General features: G+C 38.1%; 1 protein-coding gene and 1 pseudogene across 1 annotated transcript in view; both read right to left on the reverse strand.

The window, feature by feature from the left end:
• Window positions 1–1,072: 1,072 nt before the first annotated feature.
• Window positions 1,073–14,441, reverse strand: part of Mis18bp1 (MIS18 binding protein 1) — a 32,818-nt gene continuing 19,449 nt past the window's right edge. Inside the window, exons 11-17 of the mRNA XM_090345036.1 lie at window positions 11,637–12,450; window positions 10,172–10,344; window positions 8,597–8,757; window positions 6,864–7,009; window positions 3,123–3,210; window positions 2,038–2,089; window positions 1,073–1,900 (exon numbers count right to left, since the gene is read on the reverse strand). Coding sequence (XP_090201162.1) covers window positions 1,800–1,900; window positions 2,038–2,089; window positions 3,123–3,210; window positions 6,864–7,009; window positions 8,597–8,757; window positions 10,172–10,344; window positions 11,637–12,450 — 1,535 coding nt within the window. The 3' untranslated portion in view covers window positions 1,073–1,799. The remainder of the gene's footprint in view (window positions 1,901–2,037; window positions 2,090–3,122; window positions 3,211–6,863; window positions 7,010–8,596; window positions 8,758–10,171; window positions 10,345–11,636; window positions 12,451–14,441) is intronic.
• LOC150055089 (beclin-2 pseudogene) lies at window positions 12,457–14,099 on the reverse strand (annotated as a pseudogene).

Here is a 14,441-nt window from a genome sequence, read left to right on the forward strand (position 1 = left end):
ATTTTGTGAATTTTCCAAGATTAACGTATTGCTTTGTTATTAGTAGGGCCCAGTAGCATCCATGATTGCTGCTCTTTCTCCTGCTGCTTTTTTCCTTTCCTGTCACTCCGTCATTTCTGTTATACTTACTGTAGCACGGCTGGATCATTCACAGCCAAAAGCCTTAGACCTGGCAATAACTCAGAATCTATCTAATTTAAATTTTCTTTTTCCTTCTTATGACAAAAGTGATTTGTTTTTGCCAGTCCTGGGTCTGAGCACTGTCCTTGGACTTTCTCAAAACTAGAGATCTACCACTTGAGCCTCACCCCCACTTCCGGCTTTTTTCTATGGATGTGGTACTGAGGAATCAAACCCGGATCTTCGTGCATGCTAGGCAAGCACTCTACCTCAAGGCCAAGCTCCCGGCCCTTTCTCCTTTTTTGCAATGATGAGAAAAAGGGAAGAGTCATTTTTTAGTGGCACCAATGTGCTGCTTGCCACCTGTTCTTCATTTAGCCCTTGACTGGTGGGAGGGAAAGAGTGAGATGAGATTCTGTTGGTGCTCTAAGAATATGATCCCTCTACAACCTCACAATTCCCTGTACTGGTTGGTGGCATACAACCTATAACAGAACAAGGACACTGTTTTCCTGACTGGACACAAGGATGTGAGCAATGAATGGTTTGTGTCAAATCCATAGCATTTCAAAATATCAGACTTTTTAAACTTTTAAAATACTATCCAGTAACCTCAGGAAATATGCCAAACAACATTGGCAACCCAAGGTAAACAATAGTATTTTTAAGGGTCACTGTAGCTTAACCATGGCTTCTGTGCCTATCCTATCGCTATCAGGAATAGTATTGGTGGCTAAAGGAGGCTCTTAGTCCAATTGAACTGTTCTTTTCAAATCTCCTTGCTATAAATCCTGTAATTAAACAACTGTTATTACTGACTCCATTTTTAAGAAAGTGTTATTTTTCTAATGAAAGTACAGCATTTTCTCAGTTAACTTAAATAGGATCAAAACAAAATGCATGTCTTAAAAAAAGCCCAGAAACAAATACTATAAAAGCAAACTAGCTTTATTTAAAATTATTGTAATTGAAAGGACAGGTGAAAGTCTACAGTAACCAGAAGGGAAAGAATTTACATTTAAAATCAATCACAGAATGAGCTCTAACAGCTTTCAGTGAAAAGATAATGTTTACAATGACATACAATTGACTCCTTAGAGTGATTAAAAGTTTCTCTAATGTAGCCTAATCTTTAAATTTCTGCTGCATGTGTGTATGTTAGGTTGCAGAATGCCATATGATACATTTCCTCGGTTTAGCTAATGAGATAATGGGAAAAAGCAGTAAATGTACATAGGTTTCATAGCTCAATCATAAGATTTAAAACACAAGGGAGAAGCATGTTAAATAGTTTCAACAATATGTAACTTAAACATTACGTCAATGATATAGTTTGTAATATTAAGTGGTAGTAAATGTGAAAAGTTTCCAATAGCCACTAACCTAACCTCTTCCATCCTTCTACCTTCCCCTGAGCAGTAGCACATATTCTTGCAAACACAATGTACTCAGGACATGACTTTGTTAAAGTAAACAGACATAGACGCTCATAAGAGACAACTATTTTAATAGTACAAAAAACAAAATTTACAAGTATCTACAAGGAAAAGTTTTCCTTTCATTGCTGGTAAACTGAGCAATGAAGAATATCTATTTTACTTTGAATTCAAACATGAAAATTTGCATACTGCTATCAGCTTCATGGTAAAAATCCTGGAAATCCTGTTTTCTCGTTTTTGCTACAAATCACAGTTTGAGAAATAATAATCTTTTTCTTCTTCATCTGAAGATTCCATATTATTAAATAATAGTTTTCCAATACTAAAGTTTTCTCCTAAACCTGTTAAGAAGTTGAATAGAAAATATTAATTCCCAAGTAATTTCAAACTTCAAGGAACTGGGTCCAGTTAATTTTAATGCTATGCAGATAAACTGATTGCTTTGAAAGAGAAGGAAGCTACAAAATAAATATATTACCTTTGTTAAAGGAAGTTTTTCTTGGTAGTTCAGTTGAGAAATCATTTTCAACCTACAAAAAGAGTTCATATTAACAGCTAAATATTACCGCCCAAAGCTACATTTCTTTACAAAAATACAATAGGCTATGAAAGCACTGGCAAAATCACGAACACAGATTAGACTGCTCAAATTAAAATCTACACTAAGGAAAACAAAAACCCAGAACCAAGATGATCCAAGAAACAAGAAAAAATTTCCTAAGAAAGACCCCTTACCATCCATATCAACCTCCCCTCACTTTGTGGAGAAAAAAATTGTGTATTATTAATCTTGCTGTGCATTAGAATTTGTAGTAGAGACATAACGGGGCTATTAGGTTTACAGAATTTCATATTTACTGCATCAGAGTTTGGGGCTTTAATAAGATACACTGATAACTCTTACATGTATTAAGGTTTGAGAAATATTGCTTACTGGATTGCAAAGCAGAAACTAGAAACTTAATTTTTGTATTCTTACTACATTAATTGCTTTTTACCTTAATAAACTTGCTTACTATATTAACTCCAGTTCCTCTGTAGGAAACCAAAATTTCATTCTCATTAAGGAATGAAACAGAAAAAGAGAATTTCAAGTATTCCGGAGATGATGCTTGGTTAGCTCAAATCATGGAGTACACATACACCATCTTTTTAAGAACTGAGTTCCCAGAGATACTTCTCATGTATAACTGAACCCTAATACATAAGATTATACAATCCCAAAACTTTAGTGACTACCTGAAAAATTATATATACCCTGGCCAGCTTGCAAGATAAATGTTACAAGTATGTAGAGAAAAAAAGATAGGGCCATATATAGTATGAAAAAGTATTTTCAGTGGGTAAGAATATTCTCTTCCTCATCTCATCCCCATTATCCTTCTCGAAGTTCCTTCCACACTAACTTTACTTGACTCAATGTCCTCAGCCACCACAATCCTTCAGAGTTTCTATGCATATTGATCAACTCTTTACCCACATTAGGCTTTAAGTACCTGCAGAGCAGGGACTAGTAGGTTTGTTTAACAAAAGCACTAGTTACGTAAGAATAAAAATACTTACTGGTTTTCTCCTAACTTTGTCCCAGACAATGCCACCATGACCTCCATGAGTTTTTTGCATATGAAAAACATATCTATCACAATCATCCCTGTTTGAATAGGAAACAATGTTCAAAACATTAAACTGTCAGACTTGTATTTCTTTACCTTTTCACCAGTACCTGAGCTTGAACTCTGCTTAGCTTGGTCTAGCTTTGCTTGCTTGCTCATGGCTGGTGAAGCTTTTGCTGGTTAAAGGAGATTTGGTTTCTTAGACTTGTGTTGCTTAGGCTGGCTTCAAAGCTCTGTTCTCCAGGACTGTCTTCTAAGTAGCTAGGATCACAGACATGAACCTGGCTATCTCATACTTGTATCTGTAAGTTGAATAGCAATTGACAAAAATCTAAATCCTACTTTATTTAAATCTTTACAAAGTAAATTGGAGTGGAATCTTTTGAACTTTACTGGCTGAGCTGTCTTATTAATCATCATATTTCAACATCAAGTAGCTAGAATTATAAGCATGACCACCAGTACCTGGCCCAATCAGTCAATGATGTTATTTTCATCATAACACTATAAAGGATATCAGAGTATTTTAAGAATTTTCTTGCTTACTGTTCATCACACAGAATCTTTTCTCCTTACTGACATGGATAAATATAATTTGTGACTGTATTCAGATGTTTATCTGAATCACAAACACTGCTATATAGCACATGAATCAACTAGCCAGTTGTTATGAAGTTGCTAACAAGTTGACAGGCCTAGCCAGCTGTTCAGGAATAAGTACCTTGCCTTGTTAATTTGTTCCTTCTCTGTCCAGTGCTGGGATTAGAGGAATGCATGACAACAGGACTCAAAGTTACATATTTCTCTGATAGAAAAAAAGTACCTTACTTTTGGACTCTGAGGGTATTTTCCTATTTCTAGTCCTATTTTTCATGATATCTTTGGTCCTACATACTTGTCTAAACTTTTTTTTTTTTTGCCAGTCCTGATGCTTGAACTCAAGGCCTAAACATTGTCCTTGAGCTTTCTCAAGGCTAGAGCTCTACCACCTAAGCCACAGTACCACTTCCTGATTTTTCTGTGCATGTGGTACCAAGGAGTCGAACCCTGGCTGACATACATGCTACAAGCCAAACTCCTGATCCCCTAAATTTTTTACTGAGAAAATCATATTTTAAAGCTTTCAATGATTTGACCAAAGTTTTTTACCACAAACTTTACCCAAAATTGTAATCTGTACTTCCACCTGAATACAAATTAAAATCTCACTAACCTCTGTAAGAATACTAGTTTCTTCCTGACATTTTTTGGTTTCTGCCTCTCACCTTCCACCAACTACTCTCATCAGCACTGACCTCTCTGAGTTGCCAAGTAGAATAGCTCATTTTCAGGCCTTACTCCTCTGCTTTGTCTTTTCTCTGATAGAAATTTGACTGTTGACTACTCTCATTTTTTCTTTTTTTTTGGTATTTCAGTGATACTTTTTTAATTTCTTATTGTAGTTAATAGACGGGTTACATTATATTCACCAGATAGAAGGTTCATTCCTTAACAATCATTGCTACCCCTTCTCATGTTTTTGTCCCCATTTCCCTCCCCCACCCCTCCCCTCATCTTGTTTTCCCCTTTCCCTATCTTATTTCAAATAAACAAATAAACATATATACAATATATCAGATAACAAGGTAAGATGAGAAATAACAGTACATTAAGAACAAGTCACACCTTATATGGCTCTTGTTTATAATAAGGGAAAACCTAAATACATAAGGCCATATAGGATGAGGCTAAATGAAAGGACCTCCAAGATATAGAAACAAGAGCCATATAAGGTTTCACTCTTTAAGTTTTTTTATATTCAAATCATTTCGTTCAAAATTCAAGTCGTCCTGTCATTCACCATTAGGTATCTTAGTTCCTCTACCTAAGTATCATCAGTTTTTCAACTTACATATCTTTTCAGAAATATATAACAAAGTCTACTAAGTATATGCACATCCATATAAATATACACAGCCAGGCCTGTAATCCCAGCAATTGGAACCTAAGTCAAGAGAACTAAGAATGCAAGGCCAACCTGGACTACAGAGTAAGTTCACTCCAGCCTGCACTATGTTGCAAGACCCTGTCTCAATTGTTAGACATACATCATTATGTCCTATGTACACAAAGAGTACTTTTCCCTAACTACATATTGGACTTTTCATCATACAGTAATAAACTCACCACTTTTTATTTCTATAGAATTTAAGAACTAGACATTGGAACTGTGCCATCATATTAGGATGAATTGGGTGGATATTCATAATTCTAGGAGCAGGATGCTGGGTCAAAGGGTATGGGTTTATAATGTTAGTAAATACCAACAGTGCATAAAAGAGACCTCTTATTTTCTTTTTAATTTGCAGAAGTGGTAAATTTACCAGAGAAGTTAACATTTATCTGTGGTAAATTGCATTATATTATTTTCTCAGATTATTTGTCCTTCAATAATTTTTTGGCGGTTAGTACCATGTAAAACATATAAAACTACTCATCTCTTTAGTGATTTGTGGGTTTAGCAACCATCAGAAACACTTTAATTAAAGATTGTATTTCTCCAAAGTGTATTTTGCTCATGCTTTAATTTTTTTATTAAAGAATTTATTAACATTGATTTTTTCCATCATATTTCAAATGATGTGTTAAACAAGTATTGAAGAAGGGAACCTCCATATATAATCACTGGCACTGAAGATTTTTAGAATATACTCAAAATTAGGCTGAGGGTTTGTATGTCATTGATACATATTAATCTATATAATAAAACATGTCTATAGAGTCATAAGTTTTTATGTCTATGTAGTTGTTTTTATATTTCCAGTACCATGTCCATAGCCTTAGGTTTGCAACTTTTGAGTCTTTGCTCTTATACTGTTTGGATCTAATAGCCACATATCAAGGATACCATGCGCCTTTTGTTCCTTTGGTCTTGACTTGTCTCACTCAACATGATTTGCTCTAGATTCATTCACTTCCCTACAAATGCCATTATTTTATCTTGTCTGTTAGCTATGTACAATTCCACTGTATATATATACATTTTCTGTATCCATTCATCTGCATCATGCTTTAATTTTTTACATGTAAAAACAATCCACTGGGCCGGGAGTTTGGCCTAGTGGTAGAGTGCTTGCCTGGTATGCACAAAGACCCGGGTTCAATTCCTCGGTACCACATACATAGAAAAAAGCCGAAAGTGGTGCTGATGTTCAAGTGGTAGAGCTCTAGCCTTGAGAAAGTCCAAGGACAGTGCTCAGACCCTGAGCTCAAGCCGAGGCCTGGCAAAAAAAAATAAAAATAAAAAAAAAATAAAAAATCCACTTTGGCCAGAAGCATGGCCTGGTGGTAGAGTACTTGCCTGGCATGCATGAGGCCCTGGGTTTGATTTTTTTGTGTACACACACACATAAAATGGTGCTGGCTCAAGTGGTAGAGCCCAGGCCCTGAGCTCAAGCCCCCGGACTGGCGGGGAGAGGAGGGAACCAACAACAACAAAAAAACGTCATTTTCAATTTATCCTAATTATAAAATGTAAGTTCTCTCCCGGTTCCATCTCTTGAATATCTGACATGCTAAGCTTGTTCATCCTAACTTTTAACAACTAGTCTTTTTTTTCCCCCTTTACTACAACTGTTATTTACCAATTCATAAAACGTTGAAAATTCCTTACTAAGTTGACATATAAAGGGAACATCACATGCATATTTACCTTTTTATGGAAGTCAACATACCAGGACTGACATGTTGACACTGAGGAGTTTTTGCCAGTGGAAAGATAACTGATGATGGAGTTGTAGGATTTTTGTCCATACATGGGAGAGAATCATCATCTTGACTGTACTTAAAACTGGGCAACTATAAAACAAATTCTTTCATGAGGCACTCATTAAAATAACTTTTCTCATTACCACAAAATGTTTTCTGGTAGGTTAAATTATTTTCCTTAAGTTTTTGAAATTATATAATTAAAAACAGTAATAGATTATGAAACTAATTTGTCTTGTCCACATGGAGACAATAAAAGCCATTTCTGAAGAGTCATAGATCAAAAGCAAAGAATTGTTTTTGTAGAGTTAATCCAGTCCCTGTCCCAGTTGTTCAACTTGTCATTGCAGCAAGAAAGTTGCAATAGAACCAGGTACCAGGGCTTATACCTATAATCCTAGCTACTCAGGAGGCTGAGACCTGAGGATCGCAGGTATCTCCAGCTAATCACCATAAAACCAGAAGTGGCGCTGTCACTCATGTGGTAGAGGGCTAGCTCTTCAGCTATATGCAAATAAATGGGCACAGATGTGTTTTAATAAATTTGCTTTTATAAATAGGTAAAGGGGCTAGATTTAACCTAGTGTGCTAAACTCAGGTGTTAACACAATAAAAGCAAACTGGTTAGGTCAGTATTAGATTCTTCTCATTAAGACTGCCTGCCTCTCAATGTCACCCTTCTGACTATACCACCAGATGTCCAGAGCCCATCACACTGCTCCAAGGAGCAGAAGCAATGGCACAAACCTCACCCTCCTTCTATTTGTATGTAGTTTTATTAGAACACATACACAACTGCATACACAAAGTAGTACTTTCTTTTATGGTAAAATAGCCAGGCGTGGCTAATGCCTATTATCCCAACACTCAAGAGGCCAAGGCTTAAAGATAAGAGTTTGAGGATGCCTGTGCTAATAAAAGATTGATTTTGTCACAAAATTTTTAAAAATAAGATGTTTTTTTTGTCTTTTCTCTCTTATTTTGAATTTTCTGATGCAATCTTGGTGAGCCTGTAGTCCTCCTGAGCATCTTGGTTTCTTAATCTTGGGATAAGGTATGTACCACCATCCCTAGCTTGTCTTTCTAGTTCTTAAAAGCTTTTAATCTTATTGCTAGTGTATTTAATCCCAAACATAGACCTGGGAGTATTAAATGATGGTGCAGTAAGGTAAAGGATACAACCCTGAAGGTCATGACACTGTGAAGTAAACATAAATGGCCACATATGACTATCTTAAAATATTTTCCCCTGTTGTGAAGCACAAAGAAGAAAGGTCATGCTACCAAATTCTATACTGGATAGTCTTCATAAACTGAACATGATTTGATGCCAATACCAAGAAACTGTTAGTTGAAAAAATTACCCGAGTCTGGCATACAATAAATTTAAATACAAAATTGCCACAATCTCCAATTTGTATGAAACTTCAATCTAATATTTACAATCTAGAAAGTCTTTAATATGCTCTCAATATGTGTACTGTACTTCACTGTTTACAAGAAATATTGTGGACATTTTTGCTGTAAAGATTTTTCTTGCAGAGATTTTTTTGGTTTTCCCATAAGAGGATGAACTCTCATGGATAGAATTACTGTCAGAGAAGAATTGGAGAAATGAAAGATGGAAATCAGTACAGATAAAAGAAAACAATGGTTTCATGCATTTGAGACTCTTACCAGTACTCTTTGATTCTGCAAAGGAGTTGCAGTGAAAAAATCTTCATGGTCATCTTGTGGCAAATGTTCCAGAAAATCCCTCATTTGTCGCTTCCGTTGAAGAGTTCCCACTTTGGCAGTTATCTGGACATTTGGCTTTTTATCCGCATTGCTTCTCTGACCTTAATAAGTCAAGACATTCTTTTTTTGGTGCCAGTTTTACAATCTGAATTGAGGGCCTCATGCTCTTGCTGCTTATTTGCATTTTTGCTAAAGGCTGACGCTCTATACCACTTGAACTACAGCTCACGCTGACCATTTTTCCGTCAGTCATAGGGCTTGAACTCAGGGGCTGAGTGCTGTCTCTGAGCTTTACTTTACTAGAGCTTACAGTATACTACTTTGAGACATAACTCCCACTCTGGTTTTCTGGTCGTTAATTCATTTTCCTGTCCAAACTGGCTTTGAACCATGCCTCAGATCTCAGCCTCCTGAGTAATGAGGATCACAGCCTCTACTCTGACGTTTTGCTGGTCAATTAGAAATAAGAGTTTTTTTCAAATTAGCCAACTGCCCTGACTTAAACCTTTGTAATGAACAGAAGGATCCTCAGATACCAGCTTCCTGAGTCTGAGTATCTAGTATTGAAGGAGCAAGCCACTGTGCCAGTCTCAAGACAGTTTTAATATGGATTTGGCCATTTACTTTAACCAATTCATAAAGTAAGAATCTCTTCATGTCTTTAATAGTCAGGAGGCTGAAATCAGAGGATCTTAGAAAAGCCCAAAACTTCATCTTCAGCAGCAAATTGTTTCACTGGAAGAATGGCTCAAATGGTAGCCTGATCAAGAGCTCAGAGAGCATGAGGTTCTGAGTTCAAGCCATATATCAACAGGGGAAAAAAATACTTTCAACTTTTTCTTTTTTCCAGTTCTAAGGCTTGAACTCAGGGCATGGGCACTATCCTTGGGCTTTCTCAAGGCAGCACTTTATGAAACACTGCACCACTTCCGGCTTTTTTCTGTGTATGTGGTAAAATCCTAGGAATCCAACCCAGGGCTTTGTGTGTGCTAGGCAATCACTCTACCACTAAGCCACACACCTGGCCCTTAAATATTTTTATATAACAAATGATTCGACATTGTAATGTAATTAGCATACATGATACTCATGGAGAAACTTGGTCATACTAGTAAAGTGAGATTACAAAGGCTATTTCCCACACTTGTACTACCAAATGTCCAATTTATTGATTGTGCCAAAATATAAATATCAGTGAATTATAGTAGAGATTTTGGGTACTCTAAAGTTTATTGATCAGATGTCTCTGGCAGAAACGTTGGGCCAATGAAAACTAAATTTGTTTTTTCATAGGGGGCCCCAACTAAGTGGTCTCAAGGAAAATTAGACCTTCACACAATTCTTACTATGAGGTCTCTGCATTCTATTTAAAATTTTCTAAGATACAGATCTCTAAGTCCTTCCTACTATTTTGAGAAAAGACAATAACAAGATTGATGGGTAAATGTTACCTATTCTTAGTGATTAGAACCCTGCACTGAGTTCTCAGATAATAGTGTTTGTTACAGTGGTTACCATTGTGGTCTTTGGAATTGGCCTGCTTTTTCTTAGTAACATGTTTCCTGGATCCTTTGCCTCGGGGATCTTCCATGTATTTCCTTTGGCATTCCTTAGCAGTTCGAGAACCTACTGCCATAGCTACCTCTGTCCAGAAACCAGGTTTGTGTTTTGGAAGAGATGCAAAAGCACTATGAAAGAACAAAATCAGTTTAAAACAAAAAATTCAAATAAGGAAGAACCTGAAGCACTGAGTCAATGAGATTTAGGGCTCAAAGAATTTTACTACTGTACAAAGGGGAAAGTGAGGAGGACAAAAGATCACTAAGGTAATTAGAGCAAGAAAGCAGACAACTGTAACTTTGGGGAGTAAGATTACATTCTCTGCTTGAAAATAAGGTAGATAGACATTTAAGAAACTGAACAAGTAGAACACCACAGAAATACTTTTAAGAAGATAGTAGATTTGAAGAAAGAGGTAAAAAAAAGTGGCTGGCTCAAGTGGTAGAGCACCTGCCAAGCAAGCATAAGGCCCTGAGTTCAAATCAAAGCACCATCAAAAACAAACACAACGAGATTTTCTGGGAACCACTGACTCAAGCTTATAATCCTAGCTATTCAGGAGGGTAAAATCTTGAGTTGAAAGCAGCTTAGGCTGACAAATTCTTAAGACCTTTGTCTCAACCAGCAAAAGGCCAGAAATGAATGTGTGGCTTATGTGGCTCAAGTAGTAGACTGTTAGATATAAGCAGAAAAAAATGAGGAAGAATTTGAGTTCCTGAGTTCAAGCCATAATACTGAGCCAAGGTGACTTGAACCCAAGTGTCACAGTGCATACCTGTAATCCCAGCATTGAAAAGGCCTAGGCTACTTACTTTTCACACACACACACACACACACACACACACACACACACACACACGGCAGGAGGAATAAAAGGAAAGCAAGGAAGGGAAGGGAAAAGTAAAACAAAAATAATTCCTAATGTTAGAAGGGCACCTACAGAATGGAAATAAATGTAAGTGTTAAATATTTGAGTCATTCTTTTATCAATACTTTTCTACTAGATCAGCATACTCTGGCATCTACATTACCTTACCAGTAAGCATATAAATAACAAAACATGTCCCTGTATCTCACACTTCCTTTGATTACTCTTGTCCATTCCTCACCTTTAACCAATTCCCTTGTGGGTGTCCACCAAACTTCATCTTTATACCCTCCTATTCAGTCTTCATCACTCAAATCATGCTCTGGTTTCTGTATGACCACACTACTCAAACTGTTTGTTAAGTCTATATAGCCAAATTAAATTCCTATCAGACCAATTTATTGGCAGCAGCAGACACAAAGAATCACCCCACTCTTGGAAAAGTCTCCCTATTTACATCACTGTATCTATTGATAATGATTAGTCATTGTTTTTGTCCTCTATTATATATCCACTCTATAGATAATTCTAGAGTCAAATATAAGTACTTACCAATGAAGTCTCTGCAATTCCTTCTCACTCCACTCTTCATCATGAACTGAACCTGGAAAACATTTTAGGGATAGCTTGTTGCTACCACTAAATTTTGGAAGTGTTTCTTTAGCAGAAGTCCTAGATTCCTTCCTGTTGATATGAAATTTAATTTCACTTTCCTCAGTTTCACATTCTGAAATCAGTAAGATATCCTTTGTGATGGCTTTTGTGTTTCTTCTTGGGTGAACAGCTGTGTCTCTGGTGTTGGTTTCTCTAGTTTTAATTTGAGCTTTCCTTCTAATCTCTTTTTCTGTTTCACTTTCTTCACTGGACAAATCTGATGAAGGTTGATAACCAGATGACAACACAGGTATTTGGTTTTCAATATTCTTCAGTTTTGATACCAATCCGGTATTTCTCTTAATGTCACTAGTGACTACTTCGTCTTTAGAGGCCGGCATTATCATTTTCTGGTTGACAGTGGGTAAATGATCCACACTGCAATCTTTCTTGCTCATACTTGTACAACCTACACTACATTCAAATGTATTTTCTGAAGTCCCCATCCCTGTGGACTTAATAACACGACTTACAGTTCCATTTAATTCTGAATCATTTTCTTGATGTTTTGGTACTTTAAACTCTGTTACTGATTTAATAGTGTCAAAAGACAGATTATATTCCTTGCATCTTCTTTCTATTACATTTTTAGCGTTAAGTGGTGTTAATAAAATACAAGCTTCTTTACACCGGACAGCCATTCTTTCATCATCTGAGAACTGTTCTCTTGAGGTTAGAATATCAATAGGTATATTTGATTCTTCAGTTCTCCCTTAAATTTCATAAGACAAAATCAAAGACAAATTAGATATAATAAAACCTAAGTACACATATTTTCACAAAATATGCTACTTTTCAACACAAATTTCATTATATCCTATCTTCCTAAAGCACAGGTCTATTCACATCGGTGCCCTCTGAGTTCTAAACATTGTATAATCACTTATATAAATCTTTTTTTTTTTTTTTTTGCTCCAGAAAATACATTTTGGTTCGTTTTGTTGTTTGTTTGCTCAAAGCTAGCGGCCTACCAGTTGAGCCACAGCTCCACGGGAAAATACTTTCTTGAGCCCCCTGTGGTGTTTGATTTCAAATCCAAGCTCCCCTTAGATAAAATTAATGCTTGTGAATCACAAGCATGGCTTTCCTATTACAATTGTTTCATTTCACAGTATTTGAGAAAAGAGCAAAGCTACTTTTGACTGTACTTTCCTGAGGCCCAAGCAGGAGTTTGAGAGCCACTGTCCACTCTTCCACCGTGTTGAGATGGGTCTGGATCTGGATAGAGTACTGCTTTCCGCTGCCCTTGTCATCCCATATGGTGCCCTGCTCCGGATACATGCTGTAGGGCAGGGAGAAACACTCCGTCTCCTTCTCGGCCTCTTTCTTGAACTGTTGCATGCAATCCAGGAAAGCCATCATCGCAAGGTCATATTTGTTGTTTGGGAAGACATTGTGCTGCCCATCAGAGAACAAAGGCAGCGTCACGCCATCATTCGTCAACGACTTCAGGTAGGAATGGTTTCCACCGGCGACCAGCTGGTACCTCTGAAACTTGAGTCCGATGCTATTGGCGAGGGCAAGGAGCAGCAAGACCGTCTGTCCCCAGGCAGCGTTGATCTCCGTCCAGTCCACAGCGACCGGGGGGAGGTAGCCAAGTTATTGATGATGCCCAAGGGACCCTCCTCCCAGATCTGGAAGGTGACTTCGAAGATGTTGGTTGTGCTCAGCTTGTGCAGCTGGCCCTGGGTATACCTCAGCTGGTTCTCCAAACTGGACAGCTGGTTTGTCAGTTTGAGGTTTTGCCCCTCCAGGACGCAGATATCCTTCTGGTACTGCACGTCCAGCTGTTGCAGCTCCTTGGCCTCAGCCTCGGAGGCCCTGAGAGCCTCTGCAGCTTGGGCCCAGGCCTGCTCGGCATCCTCCATCTGAGTCAGCATCACCTCCATCCATTTCAGGTTCCATAGGTCTACCTGCAGCCTGATGGGTCAGAAACTTCCTGTCCTCCTGGTTCATCAGCAACTCGGACTCCAGGGCGCGGCTGTAAGCCTGGCAATCCAGCTGCACCTCAGAGAATTGAGTGTCCAGATGCTCTAAAAGATGGTCAGTGCAATCCTCGCAGAGAGGGTGGTCTACTTCTTCGCCAGAGAAGATGTCAAAAATGCCCGCAAGGGACTGGAGGGTACTGCTCAGCGTTTGGATGGAGGCAACAGTCCCAAGAAGGGTGAACTGGTCAGAGCTTTCGCTAGATTTCCCACCATCACCAGCAAGGGAGCTGTTGGAGGCAGAGGCTGGAGTTCCAGATTAACCTTCTCGGCTGCCCCCGGCATGTCTGCGGGGTCCAGGACTCTCAGGGCTGTCCGCAGCTCTGGCACTTGAAGCTGAAGAATAGCTTGCACGTGGTCTTGTGCTCGACTCCATTCTAAGTTTCCACTGGCTTCTTGGTTGCTTGGCCTAGGATCCTTGTGAAGTTGTTTCTGAGAGTGGCTCTTTGCACCTTATATAAATCTTTCAATGGAGCTGAGTACAGGTGGCTCACCCTTATAATCCTATCTACTCAGGAGGCTGAGATCTGAGATTGAAAGCTAGCCTAGGGAGGAAAGTCCATAAACTCATAACTCAAACCACAAAAAGCTGGCAATGGCTCAAGTGGTAGAGATCTAGCTTTGAGCAGAAGAGCTCAGGAAGAGCACTCAGACCCCAAGTTCAAGCCCTAGTACAGACACAGACATGGACACAAAGAATTTCTGTTGATGACTTATC

The sequence above is a fragment of the Megascapheus bottae genome, chromosome 14 (assembly GCF_031878675.1).
Source record: "Megascapheus bottae isolate mThoBot1 chromosome 14, mThoBot2.hap1, whole genome shotgun sequence".
Lineage (NCBI taxonomy): Eukaryota > Metazoa > Chordata > Mammalia > Rodentia > Geomyidae > Megascapheus > Megascapheus bottae.